Below are 14,172 nucleotides of genomic sequence, written 5' to 3'. Positions count from 1 at the left end.
AGAAGAAGAAGAGAGGTCTCACTCTGTAGCTAAAACAGAGACCAGCTGAAAAGAGGATCTGCAGCAGTGAGAGAGAGCTGTGCAGTACAACAAAAATATGGTGTTTTTTGAAAATTAAACCATGTAAACCTATTCTGGTACAACCTTAAAATACAATTATGAACCTGAAAATGAGCAGAATATGGGAGCTTTAAACTTCACAAAGGAAACCCTGTTTACACAATCAGGAAGAGATTCACAGAAACTATAACACACAAGCGTTTACGTAGAGCTGGGCGATATGGAGAATATTAGATATTCTGATATTTTTGACCAAATACCTCGACATCGATACCGCAACGATATTGTAGTGTTGACTATTGGTGCTTTCACAAAATATTTACACAATGGGAGTTTTGATACATAATCATCAGTAATGTGGATATAATGACTAAGTGGGTAAAGGCAAATAACAGAACAGTTACAACAGTCTGGTAGGTTCAGACAATGACATCACTTTACTGTAACGCTGCCTTTAAAACCAGGAGAAGACACTTATGTCATGTTACGATATCCAAAATCTAAGACGATATCTAGTCTCATATCACGATATCGATATAATATCCATATATTGCCCAGCTCTACGTTTACCTGAGTTGGTTTCAGGGACCAGCCTGATCTCATGAAATGGCGTATGTATGACACGCCAATTCGTATGCCATTTTGGCATGTTATCAAGACGCATACTTGCTTTTTAGTAGAGCCCGACCGATAAAGGATTTTTAAGGCCGATACCGATACAAATGTTATATTTTATATATTTTTTTAAAATCCAGAAATGCGTAACTTAAGATATGAAACTTAAAGTCCTTTGAACAAAAAGACAATAACAACAAAAAAAATCAAAGAGTGTTGCCACAACAGGGACGTTGTAGAGCGCCCTCTGGTGGACAGACTACGCAACGCCAACACTCAGAACATGGTTGAAGGGGGTTTCGTCCGTTTATATTTTATTTTTTAAATATTCATTTATCAGAATCATTTGTCATTATAAATAATTCTGATGAATGAATATTAAAAATAATATATTTTTTTGTTTTTATTTTTTTATCGGACATTATAAATGCCAATACCGATAGTTTGGAAAATGCCTAATATCGGCCGATAATATCGGCCCGCCGACAATATCGGCCCGCCGACATATCGGTCGGGCTCTACGGAGACTCCACCGGCTGACTTCTCTATTGGCTGTAGAAACAGGAGACGTCTCTTACGTTCTAAAACCAGCCTCTGGAGACTCCACCAGCTGACTTCTCTATTGGCTGTTGAAACAGGAGACGTCTCTTACGTTGTAAAACCAGCCTCTGGAGACTCCACCAGCTGACTTCTCTATTGGCTGTTGAAACAGGAGACGTCTCTTACGTTGTAAAACCAGCCTCTGGAGACTCCACCAGCTGACTTCTCTATTGGCTGTTGAAACAGGAGACGTCTCTTACGTTGTAAAACCAGCCTCTGGAGACTCCACCAGCTGACTTCTCTATTGGCTGTTGAAACAGGAGACGTCTCTTACGTTGTAAAACCAGCCTCTGGAGACTCCACCAGCTGAGTCGTAGCAACACCATCAGCTGGTTTGAGTCGAGCTGAGACGGGCCGGTTCAGACCGCTGAAACTTTTCTCTGCGTCGCTCTAAAACGGTTTTGTCTCGCCGTCAATCTTTGGTCTGAACTGGGCTTTACTTATTTAAATAAAAGCGTGTCATTAAACTCTACATGTTGAGTTAGACACCCGTGCTGTACAGTCTCTAAATCCGCCCCTCTTGGCTTTGTTTATGACGCGCTGACAACTGCACTCCAGCACATTAAACTGAGCTCCGCTGGGTCTTTATCAAGTCTGCAGAAAAGACATCAATATTGTCGACATAGTGACAAACGGGTTAACGCAGCAAATCTCTCTCTCTCTCTCTCTGTGTGCTCAATATGCAGAAGCGGCTCTGTAACAAGCTGTGGTAATAGACTCGACAGGTTATCATAAACAAACACTTATTGGGGGTTATTAGACCGCGACAGCCGCAGAAATAAGCTCCTGCTTTTATATCAAAACGCAGAGTGAGGTCAAAGAGTAGAGCTGCACAATACATCGCTTTTTTTGTGTTGGTAGAAAGAAATTATCAGCAAAAAAAGCTGCACTTTGTCATTGTATTTTTCTGGTGTCTTTTATATTCAATTCAGTGTTCAATTTGTTTAATAAAAGAACGTTAGAAAGGATTTCCTGTCATTTGTTTTAAATTCATGTGTTTATTTATCGTAATCAGTAGTATCGTTAGGGCTGATAAAATTGAAAGATAAACACTAGGTGTACTGCATTTTTCGGGCCCCCCTCCAAATGGATGTTTTTGTTATTTGGTGAATAAACAAGATCAGAAGTTTTAACTGCCACATGATTAAGCTAATTTACTTTATTTAGGTATTTTAAATGGTACACTGTGTAGGAATTTCTCCCATCTAGCGGTGAAATTGTATGACAACATGTCTTCCAATCTTTGCTTTTTTTGGCGACGAGGATTCCTTCTCGTGTGGCTCGGCATAAGTCTGATCCTCCATTATGAACTAAAGGACAGCGACAAGCTCCTCTCACTGATCTCCTTCTCCGCTTCAGCTGGTTTCAGTCACGTGACGCTGGCTCTGAACGAAAACGCGTTGTGGATTAGCTAGACAGGTAGGCTAGTGCTCTATGTCCCTCTCAGAGATTAGAGTTTTTCTAAATGGCGGAGCGACATGGAAGCCTTCTTGGACTTGCCCGTCCAGTGTAAATACAGATAAGAAACCCTTCGCTTAGGAGGATAAGTCCAATCATTGGCAGAGGTCATTTTACACCAATGAGGACATGTTTATGAATGAAGACATTGATTTTAGCTAATAAAATACTTACAACCCTACAGTGTACCTTGTGCACGCATCACTCCACTCTTTAAAACTGGAGATGTACTTGACCCAAACAATTATAGACCTATATCCATTATATGTTCTATTGCTAAAGTCTAATTTATAATCAACTTTCGCACTCTCTTACTACCAATAATCTCACAATTTCAATCTGGCTTCAGGTCTAATCACTCCACAACTACTGCCCTACTTAAATTCACTAATGATGTATTTTGTGCTGCAGATAATGTTGAACTCACAGGTGCCATCTTTATTTAACTAAAGCTTTTGATTTTGTTGATCATTATCTCCTTTTAGATAAGCTCTATGATATCGGCCTTTCTGAAAATGCAGTTTTGTGGTTTAATTCATACTTGCATAATATAAAACAATGTGTAATCCTACAGGGAAGTAAATCAGATTTTTAGAAGATAGAGGAGTGCCTCAGGGCTCAACATTGGGTCCACTTCTTTTTTCTATTTATATAAATGATTTACCATCAATTTTTTATAACTGTTCTGTTCAACTGTATGCCGATGACGCTGTCATATATATATATATATATATATATATATATATATATATATATATATATATATATATATATATATATATATATATCAGTCTGACTTCATTATCCTTCAAGATTGGCTTTTACATAAATTACTGCTTAACAAAACAAAGTCCTATTATATATATATATATACACTTGTACAAAATGCTGCTGCTTGCTTTTTAACAAATACATCTAGACGTGCACACATCACTCCCGTTCTCTACACCCTACATTGGCTCCCTGTGCGTTTTAGAATCGATTTTAAGATTGTATTGTTTGTTTTCAAGGTCTTAAAACGGCCTGGCCCCGGAGTATCTGTCCGAGAGCTTAACCTTGCGTGAGCACAACCGGTCCTTGCGGTCCTCAAATCAGCTGGTTTTAGAAGTCCCGACGTCAAAGTACAAACGGTGGGGTGATCAGACTTTTGCAGTCGCTGCCCTGAGACTCTGGAACAAGTTCCCCCCTGAAATTCGGACGACTACAGATGTGGCGCTTTTTAGGTCTAAACTCAAAAGGTATCTGTTTAGAAAGGCTTTTAATACGTAGTAGTGGTGTGACAGCTTCCCTCTCCTATGTATATGTAACCTTTTCTGATATTTATTGTTTCTATGTGTCATTCTTTTTATTGTATGATATGTTATATGATGTGTGTTTTAGTCTTGGTTCCTGATGTGAAGCACTTTGGATACCTTTTGGTTGCTGTAAAGTGCGATATAAATAAATGTTGATTGATTGATTGATTGATTGATTGATATTATCTTTGGTACTAGACAAAAACTCAAATCTGGTTCCTGTGTGATAACCTGTAATGAAGGCTCTTCTCTGCATAAAGTTGATAAGATTAAATATCTTGGTGTATGGCTTGATACTGAACTATCATTCAAGTTACATATCGAGCAAGTGTTACGTAAAGTGAACTTTGGAATCAACGTTTTATATCGAGCTCGGAATTGCTTTACGCGCAGTGTTCGTATAAAACTTGCCTCTCAACTTATACTTCCAATTATCGACTGTTGTGATGTTGTATATCAAAATGCATTTAACTCAGACCTTGTTCCACTTAACACAGTATACAATAGACTTTGCAGATTTGTCCTTGGATGACCTAATCTCACTCATCACTGTATAATGTATAATGCATTTACCACAATTGGTCATCTCTAAGTAGTAGAAGACACACGCACTGGCTTCAACTTATATTTAAATGTATTTATTTCAATTATCCTCCTTATTTAAAACAGTATCTTGTACCTTATACATCAAACTATGAAGTTCGGCACTCTACTCAACTCTACTTCTCTGTTCCGAGAGTTAAAAAAACAATTGGCAAAAGAGCTTTTAAGTTTAAGGCTCCAGCAGATTGGAATAATCTCTCTCTGGAAATAAAATCCATTTCTTTACTTGGTTTGTTTAAACATGCCCCGTCTGTTCGCTTTAAGATAAACTGCCTCTGTTATTAAAAATGCATGCAATCCTTATATCTACTGTCCTTACCTAATGTTTATATTTGACTGTAGTTAGAAATTCACTCATACTCTTACTACTACTACTGTTTACTTGTTTACTTATTTACTTTTTATTGGCCATTTTGGCCTTTGGGTGGTTGTAATGTATTGATGAATATATGCAGGTGGTGTGGTTGTTGTTTAGTTTTTTGTCTTGTTTTTGTTTTTTGTTGAGATTTTATACTTCTCTGTTGTTATGTAATTACTGTTATGTGTTGGGACCCCCTAGAAAACGAGATGATACATCTCAAGGGGTTTATCCTAATAAAGAAATTTGAAATTCAAAAAAATTAATGCATCTAATTTAGGCTTATTTGAAGGCCTGAGAGAACGCGTGTAAAGCCCCGCTTTGTCGTTTTCTTTGGTCTTCATTTTTTCCCGCTTTGCTGCACCCGAAAGCTTCCCAGAAAAGTGGTAGTTAGTGTAACCGTTACAGCCTGCATTTACTTTACATTTATTTACTATTTTATTCATAAATTACAGTTCTTTTGTGAACCTAACCCTGTGGTAAACCTGCATCCAAACATTCGTCATCGACATGAGTAAAGGTTTGTTTTTATGAGATTAAAAAAAATTCCATAAAGGGAACATCAACTTGTCAGCTTTAGGGCCAAATTATCTCTTTACTCGTTGCTCTAAGACAAATCCAAGGTTGCACCGAATCCAGGATTTGGGTTCAGATTCGGCCCAATATTGGGCTTTTTGTCGGGGTTCGGTTTCTGCCGAACAGTAAAAAATGTTTCCACCGAACCCTACGCTCGCACTCCGCGCGCTACGCTGGTCGACGTGATGACGGCGCCGTTGATTACGGGAAGGTGTTTACGTAGGTGGAGCTTCAATGCAGCAGGCTGAGAGGAAGTGGAAATGGAACTGGTGAGCAGAAAAAGTGTTGTTTGGCAGTACTTTCAGTCAAAAGAAGGCCATTCAAGTCCAGCTACATGTTCAATCTGCAATGCTGATTAGTCTAGTGGTGGCGAGGACCCTAAACAATACACAACATCACCGCTGTTACAACATCTGGTATGAAACATCTGGAAGAATACGAGCTGAGCATGAAGGAATCTACAGACAGCAGCCAGAATGCAGCAACTTCAGGTACGGCAAAGGAAGGACAGTCACTGTTTACTTCATTAATGTGTCGACTGTGTTCATGGACTGAGGACGGGACGAGGACTCAGCAGAACCTCAACCAGGGGATTCAGGATTCGGCTGAACCCCCAAAATCTGGATTCGATGCATCCCTACATCACTGTCCAGAAAGCTGAGTTTGTTCTGAACATTTTGATATCAAACACATGGGTATCAGCTATATGCAAATACCCTTAAAAAGGTGAATTTAAGATGTGTCAACATCGAGAAAATGCTCTCAGACCTCAGAGGGGTTTTAACGCAGAGATCTGTCAAGAGTTCAACAAACCCAATTCCACTAAACCATTTCCAATTTATTCAGATGAGCCAGATACAGAGAGGTATACATATCAAATTTAGTGAGCGGAGAGAGAGGGAGCCCCGCGGAGCAGACTCTGGGTCAGCAAATCGGCCGCTATCAAGCCGATTCGCTGTGCTTTTTCTTTTGCCCTGATTGCTAGAATTGAATTTCTGGGTTTCTGGGCTGAAGTCCATCTCACTTGGTGACTAATGTTGGCGATCCAAAAGCTTTTTCCACACCGATAAATCCACAGGGGAGGACGCAGGAAGGCAGCAGGGATGCTGATTACGGCTGGCCGCTGCGAGATCCCCACCCAGCTCCACTTCTGCCTCGGCAGCAGTTCTGGGCTTTGCGAGGGGAAGCAGACGGGGGGGCAGATTAAAGCCCTGACCCACAAATGAATTTGATGGAGGTTTAAGAGAGTGACTGTGGCACGGAGGGAAAAGAGGGCGAGGAAGAGGGGCCGCCGAGACTGCTGCTGTCAAGTCAGGGGCATAGCCATGATTTCTAAAGTGAGGGGGGGAGAACTGTGGAAAATACCTAATTGTGATTATTTTGACTGATATTACGATTGCGATGTGATTCACGATATTGGAGGTAGTGTGATTTCTTTGCGAGGATCTGTACCAAACAAAGACACAGCACCACACTACTTCATTTAAGAATGGTTTGACCCATATTTTGCCTTTAACAAATATTGCTCCTCCCTGTGATTTGGATATTGCACTAAGTTCATATTGTGATTTCGATAAAAATGCAATTAATTGTGCAGCCCTACTGTTCATTTGTCTCTCCAAGTTACGGATTCCCACTAGTCTGCATTTCATTTATGATTGATGGAAACGCAGACATTTCCATAAACCATTCAATACTGTTTTACTGCCGCATCTCGCCCAATGGGAGACCTGCTAACATCTTAACTGGCCACACGGAGGCGGAGCCAATGGACCAAATATGTGGAACTAATTTCCTCAATAGGTAAAGAAGTTAAAACATTGAATGCATTACTCACAGGGACGTTGGAAGTATTTTGTGGGAGGGGGTGGTGTAAATATATGTGTATATGTGTGTGTGTGTGTGTGTGTGTGTGTGTGTGGGGAGGGTACGTGCACACTCGCCTACTTATGGTGTGCTCAAATCAACTCAGACCTGTTGTAAGTGTGGGGGACATAGGGCACCGTCATGTACAGTGCGGGGGGAAATGTCTGTAATTGGCGTTAATGGGCTGCCGTAGAAAGGACATAAGCCACGTGCCAACAGTTGGAATCCAGTGAAAGAAATGAGCGGAGAGTCGTCTCGCAGTCAAAGTGTCCTTTAAAGTCGGGGCCAGACGGGATGCTGCCTCCGAGCTGCGGAGGATGTAAAGGCCAGTCTGACCGAGATGTTTCGCTAAATGTCACGGTCTGACCGGGACATAAAGTTCACCTCCACCTGCTTCAACAAGCAGGACTGTCTCTCTTCATATCGCAGAGACTTCTCCCAAAGACGACCCATGATTACCAGCAGGACGGCCCACAGAGCTCAGCCACGGCTGCTTTCTCTTCTGAGCTTTTACCAGATAATGAGGCTACATTAACATTGCTACGTTCCCCCTCTCATTCCCCCTGCTCTGGTGTTTCCCCCCTCTCATTCCCCCTGCTCTGGTGTTTCCCCCTCTCATTCCCCCTGCTCTGGCGTTACGGCGTTCCCCCCTCTCATTCCCCCTGCTCTGGCGTTACGGCGTTCCCCCCTCTCATTCCCCCTGCTCTGGCGTTACGGCGTTCCCCCTCTCATTCCCCCTGCTCTGGCGTTTCCCCCTCTCATTCCCCCTGCTCTGGTGTTTCCCCCTCTCATTCCCCCTGCTCTGGCGTTTCCCCCTCTCATTCCCCCTGCTCTGGTGTTCCCCCCTCTCATTCCCCCCTGCTCTGGCGTCTCCCCCTCTCATTCCCCCTGCTCTGGCGTATCCCCCCTCTCATTCCCCCCTGCTCTGACGTTCCCCCCTCTCATTCCCCCTGCTCTGGTGTTCCCCCCTCTCATTCCCCCTGCTCTGGTGTTCCTCCCTCTCATTCCCCCTGCTCTGGCGTTCCCCCCTCTCATTCCCCCTGCTCTGGTGTTTCCCCCTCTCATTCCCCCTGCTCTGGCGTTCCCCCCTCTCATTCCCCCCTGCTCTGGCGTTCCCCCCTCTCATTCCCCCTGCTCTGGTGTTCCTCCCTCTCATTCCCCCTGCTCTGGCGTTTCCACCTCTCATTCCCCCTGCCTTGGCTTTTCCTCCTCTCAACCCCCCCACCTGCGTCCCTTTGCTGCATGTTAATCTCCCTCTCTCTCTCTCCCTTCATGACTTCAGCTGTCCTATAAAAATAAAGACCTAAAATCCCCAAAAAATAATCTAAAAAAAAGAAAACATTATTGCATATCGCATATTTTCCTCATATGGTGCAGCCCTTCAAGTGTTGGACAGACTGACATCACCAAGAGGGACTCGCCAACACGTCCGCCACTGCTGGAAAACTTTGGGAAAATCCTGTTTTACACGGCTGCACGTAAACGGGAATATTAGCGGGAATGTTCACTAATAACTAGCCGTTAAAACAGCTCAATCAGAATATTATCTTTTTTTTTTAACCCTGGTGTCGTCTTCCTATCAACCATGCACATTGTGGTTTTCTGGGTCAAAAATTTAAATCAAAAACTTTTTGGGCGTCTTTTTCGATCCTTTGTCACTTTTCTTCTAATTTTTTTGTCCCTTTTGTCGACTTTTTTCCAACGTTCTCAGTGTTTCCTCCATGTTGATTTTGTAGTGGCGGCCCGCCACGGCATGATTTCTGCCGCCACGGTATCAGAAATAGGGCAGACGCACAACGTAGTCACGGTGGCCTTTTAAATGATCCTGCCGACATAATGCACCCCCCACCCAATTCAGAGGTTATTGGACCCGTCCAGTTTAACAACAAGTAGAACCATTCAGAGGTTATTGGACCCGTCCAGTTTAACAACTAGTAGAACCATTCAGAGGTTATTGGACCCGTCAGTTTAACAACAAGTAGAACCATTCAGAGGTTATTGGACCCGTCCCAGTTTAACAAGTAGAACCATTCAGAGGTTATTGGACTCGTCCCAGTTTAACAACTAGTAGAACCATTCAGAGGTTATTGGACCCGTCCAGTTTAACAACTAGTAGAACCATTCAGAGGTTATTGGACCCGTCCAGTTTAACAACAAGTAGAACCATTCAGAGGTTATTGGACCCGTCCAGTTTAACAACTAGTAGAACCATTCAGAGGTTATTGGACCCGTCCAGTTTAACAACAAGTAGAACCATTCAGAGGTTATTGGACCCGTCCAGTGTAACTCCACATACTGCTGTGTTGATGGAGTTTATTGTCAAAACGTTCGCTTTCTTCCGAGTCTATCTTTCGACATTGTTCGTTGCTTTTTCCGTTGCTTTCGTTGTCGCATTTGTGGTCGCTTTTTACGCATGATTTTTTGCTGTTTTTTCCGACTTATCTTTCAACGTTTTTCTCGCTTATTGCAACGTTTTTTCCCCACACTTTTGTATTGTTTCTTTCAACGTTTTTTTGACGCTCACTTTTGGTGTTTTTTTCCAACGTTTATGTCTATCTTTCGACATTTTTGCTTTGCTTTTTGTCGCTTTTCTTTTTGCTTGTGTTAGCTAATTTTTCTGCCTTTTTTTCTGCTGTTTACGTCTATCTTCCGACATTTTTCATTGCTTTTTTGTCGCTTTTGTTGTCGAATTTTTCACTTCATTTTCCGCCACTTTTTCCGCTTTTGATGATTTCTTTCCCCACTTTTGGTGTTATATACGACATCTATCTATCGACTTTTTTTCCCCACTTATTTTGACTTTTTTTTTTGACTTTTTCCATCACTTTTTTCAAAGTTTTTGACACATTTGGGCACTGTTTTTTTTTTTTAAATTTCATATCAGTACGCTCAAGTTAAAATAAGTCGCTGTGTGTACTTTTGTTAATTCGTAATCTCTTAAGGACAAAGTAAGAAACATTATACCGTTTAATACCTATGAACTGTGTAGGAGGAATAATGTTGTACTTGCCCTTTAAGAGGGAAGCACTGTCTACTTTTTTTTATATATATATATATCTCTTTTTTAAGATTATTTTTTGGGCATTGTTCAGCCTTTATTCTGATAGGACAGCAGAAGACATGAAAGGGGAGAGAGAGGGGGAATGACATGCAGCAAAGGGCCGCAGGTCGGAGTCAAACCCGCTGCGTCGAGGAGCACACCTCTATATATGGGCGCCCGGAAGCACTGTCTCTTTAATAGAACACGCCGACTTATTGGGACTTTGTCTTATTCCCTGTATCCCCCAGAGTTAGATAAGTCCATACATACCCTTCTCATCTCCGTGCGTGTTGTAACTCTGTCTGACGGCCCCACCGCTAGCCTAGCTTAGCACAGATCCTGGAGGTAACCAGCTCCATCTAGCCTAGCTTAGCACAGATCCTGGAGGTAACCGGCTCCATCTAGCCTAGCTTAGCACAGATCCTGGAGGTAACCGGCTCCATCTAGCCTAGCTTAGCACAGATCCTGGAGGTAACCGGCTCCATCTAGCCTAGCTTAGCACAGATCCTGGAGGTAACCGGCTCCATCTAGCCTAGCTTAGCACAGATCCTGGAGGTAACTGGCTCCATCTAGCCTAGCTTAGCACAGATCCTGGAGGTAACCGGCTCCATCTAGCCTAGCTTAGCACAGATCCTGGAGGTAACCGGCTCCATCTAGCCTAGCTTAGCACAGATCCTGGAGGTAACCGGCTCTATCTAGCCTAGCTTAGCACAGATCCTGGAGGTAACCGGCTCTATCTAGCCTAGCTTAGCACAGATCCTGGAGGTAACCGGCTCTATCTAGCCTAGCTTAGCACAGATCCTGGAGGTAACTGGCTCCATCTAGCCTAGCTTGGCACAGATCCTGGAGGTAACCGGCTCCATCTAGCCTAGCTTGGCACAGATCCTGGAGGTAATCGGCTCCATCTAGCCTAGCTTAGCACAGATCCTGGAGGTAACCGGCTCCATCTAGCCTAGCTTAGCACAGATCCTGGAGGTAACCGGCTCTATCTAGCCTAGCTTAGCACAGATCCTGGAGGTAACCGGCTCCATCTAGCCTAGCTTAGCACAGATCCTGGAGGTAACCGGCTCCATCTAGCCTAGCTTAGCACAGATCCTGGAGGTAACCGGCTCTATCTAGCCTAGCTTAGCACAGATCCTGGAGGTAACTGGCTCCATCTAGCCTACTGCTCCCAATAAGTGACAAAATAACGCCAACATGTTCCTATTTACATGTTGTGATGTGTATAGTCACAGCGTGTACAAATAACAAGGTCACATGAGACACAGCCATCTTCTAACCGTATACATACTGGGAACTATATTCTCAGAAAGGCGAAGCACTGCTACAGCTGCTACTTCAGCGGAGTGATTTACATATATGATATACGGTTAGAAGATGGCTGCGTCTCACGTGTTTTTTTTTGGTCTTTTCGTAGTTTTTTTTATCAATTTTTTGATTTTTTTTCTGACTTTTGTCACTTTTTGGGTTTTTTTCCCACGTTTTTGAAGCATTTTTGTCACTTTTTTTCAACCATTCCATTATTTTTTCCTTCAAATGCTATAAAATCTAATAAAATACCCAAATTAATTTAAAGTATTGAACTGATCATTTATTTTACACTAAAGAACATTGTAGGGAACCATCCACGTTATTATTTTTTGGACAATTTGGTTGAAAGAAACCCAAATTTCTGGTATAGAGACTTTTTGAAAATGGGTCAAATAATGACCCAAAGACAACAGGAGAGTTAATGTAGCATAGCATCAGATAACTCGCTCTTATCACAGTACTTGACACACTAATTCATTCATTTACAGCAGCAAACAACAAACTTTCTTCCCACAAACCGAACAGGCTCTGAACCAGTCACAGAAAACAACCTAACATCCCCTCACCTTCCACCTTAACAACATTTACCCTCAAACGATCTCCGTTTTCCACCTTTAAACGGTTGTAACCCTGCCAGTTGTCAGTTAGTTGTCAGTTTGACCTGCGTGCTAACAGCTAGCCGCAACGGCCAACCGACCGTTAACTTTTGAAAAACAATGTCGCGCACACAACAAGATTTCGGGGGACAGCGGGGCAGTGAAGCGTTCATTACAGACGCTGGAAGTCTCTTTACTGTTGTTAAAATCACAACGTTACCTGAGAAACTCAAGCTAATGCTACAGATGCTCACACACACCTACCAGCAACGTGAGGTCCGTCTTCCTGTTGTTGTCATACGTCATACGTGACGTAACGTGACGTGAGGCGTCGCCTCCCGGGTCCTAAAACCTGCGCAATATGCCTGAACCTCTTTTACACAGTCTAATAATAATAATTTATACTTTATTTATTATGGAATGCCGTTTTATTCAATATTGAATAAATTAATAAATTAATTAATTAATACATAAATGCATGAATAAATTAATAAATTAATTAATAAATATGCCTTTGAAATACATCATGAAATAAAATAAATGAGGCAATAAATACATAAATAAATACATGTAAATATTGGACTTATGAGATAAAAGTCTCTTGAAATAAATAAATGTGGACTTATGTAATAAAAGTTCCATGAAATATTTAAAAGTAAAACCTTTTTTTTAAACTAATTGACTCATTTATATATTCATATTTTAATGTATTTATATATTTATGTATTTATTGCCTTATTCATTTATTTCAGGATGTATTTCAAAGGCATATTCATTTATTTATTCATGTATTTATGTATTAATTTATTCATGTATTTATGTATTTATGTATTCATTTATATATGTATTTATGTATTTATTCATGTATTTAATATTGAATAAAACGACATTCCATAGTCTATGGCCTGAACACTACTTATCTGTTTCAGGTTGATCTTCTAAAGACTGATTCTTTTAATAAATAAATAAAATAAAGAGAAACACTTTTCAATATTCTTGTATTTTTTTAGATTAAAAAAGTCATTAAAAAAAATTATATTAATCTGCTGCCACACAGCTTGATTGTGTGCAGTCAGATGTCTATATGTCTGAATGCTCTTTGATGCTTTTAGGTTGTAGAAAATTCCTCTTTACAAATTAGATGTTAGATGTTACTTAGTTTTGTACATCGAGAACCAAACGCTGTACAACGGTTCAACCAGACTGACAAATGAAAGAGCAGAAAGAGACAAAGATCCCTCTGAGCAACAGCTGCATTAAGAAGAGAAGAAAATAGCAGTCACTGGTAAAATAAACTGAAAGCTTAGCATCAAAATGTGTGCAGATTTAAACAGGAACAGCTTCCTGTTTCAGTGTCAAGTGCACAATAACAACAACATCCTGGTGGGTCGTATTAATGGCTAGGAATAAACAGCCTATATTGTCATATGATATGGATAGGGTGACCAGATGAGAAATACCAAACTCCTTCCTACAGGGGTATTTCCCTACCCTGTCCTCCCGTTACCTTCAGAGACGTTTTTGCTTTGTAGCTACGTGTTCATCGGGTCCCGGGACACCAGCCTGAGCCTCCATTTCAACAATGAATGAATGAAAAATAGCAATGCATGTTAGGGCCTATGTACTGTTGCAGCCAATGAGCAGCCGACAAGAGCTGGCTGCAGATGACTCAATCACCATGTGAACAGTTTTTAATATTTTATCAGACTAGCTCTGGGGAGTTTATTCCCCGGAGTCCTTGTGTTTTTTGTTCACCCAGCATATTTCCTTGGATTAGGATGGCACCAAGATCTT

The 14,172-nt window shown here is 41.5% G+C and overlaps 1 protein-coding gene across 3 annotated transcripts in view; it reads right to left on the bottom strand.

Moving 5' to 3' along the window:
• The window catches only part of immp2l (inner mitochondrial membrane peptidase subunit 2), a 156,343-nt gene extending 143,647 nt beyond the window's left edge, over window positions 1-12,696 (bottom strand). Inside the window, exon 1 of one of the 3 annotated variants that reach the window (XM_078256369.1) lies at window positions 12,643-12,696. In XM_078256369.1, the coding sequence (XP_078112495.1) occupies window positions 12,643-12,684 (42 nt within the window). In that variant the 5' untranslated portion in view covers window positions 12,685-12,696. The other 2 variants (XM_078256370.1, XM_078256371.1) reach the window with 2 other exon arrangements.
• Window positions 12,697-14,172: the final 1,476 nt, after the last annotated feature.

Source organism: Sander vitreus, chromosome 8 (assembly GCF_031162955.1).
Source record: "Sander vitreus isolate 19-12246 chromosome 8, sanVit1, whole genome shotgun sequence".
Lineage (NCBI taxonomy): Eukaryota > Metazoa > Chordata > Actinopteri > Perciformes > Percidae > Sander > Sander vitreus.
The sequence above is the reverse complement of the archived record's forward strand: the minus strand, read 5'-3'. Positions and strand labels throughout refer to the sequence as shown.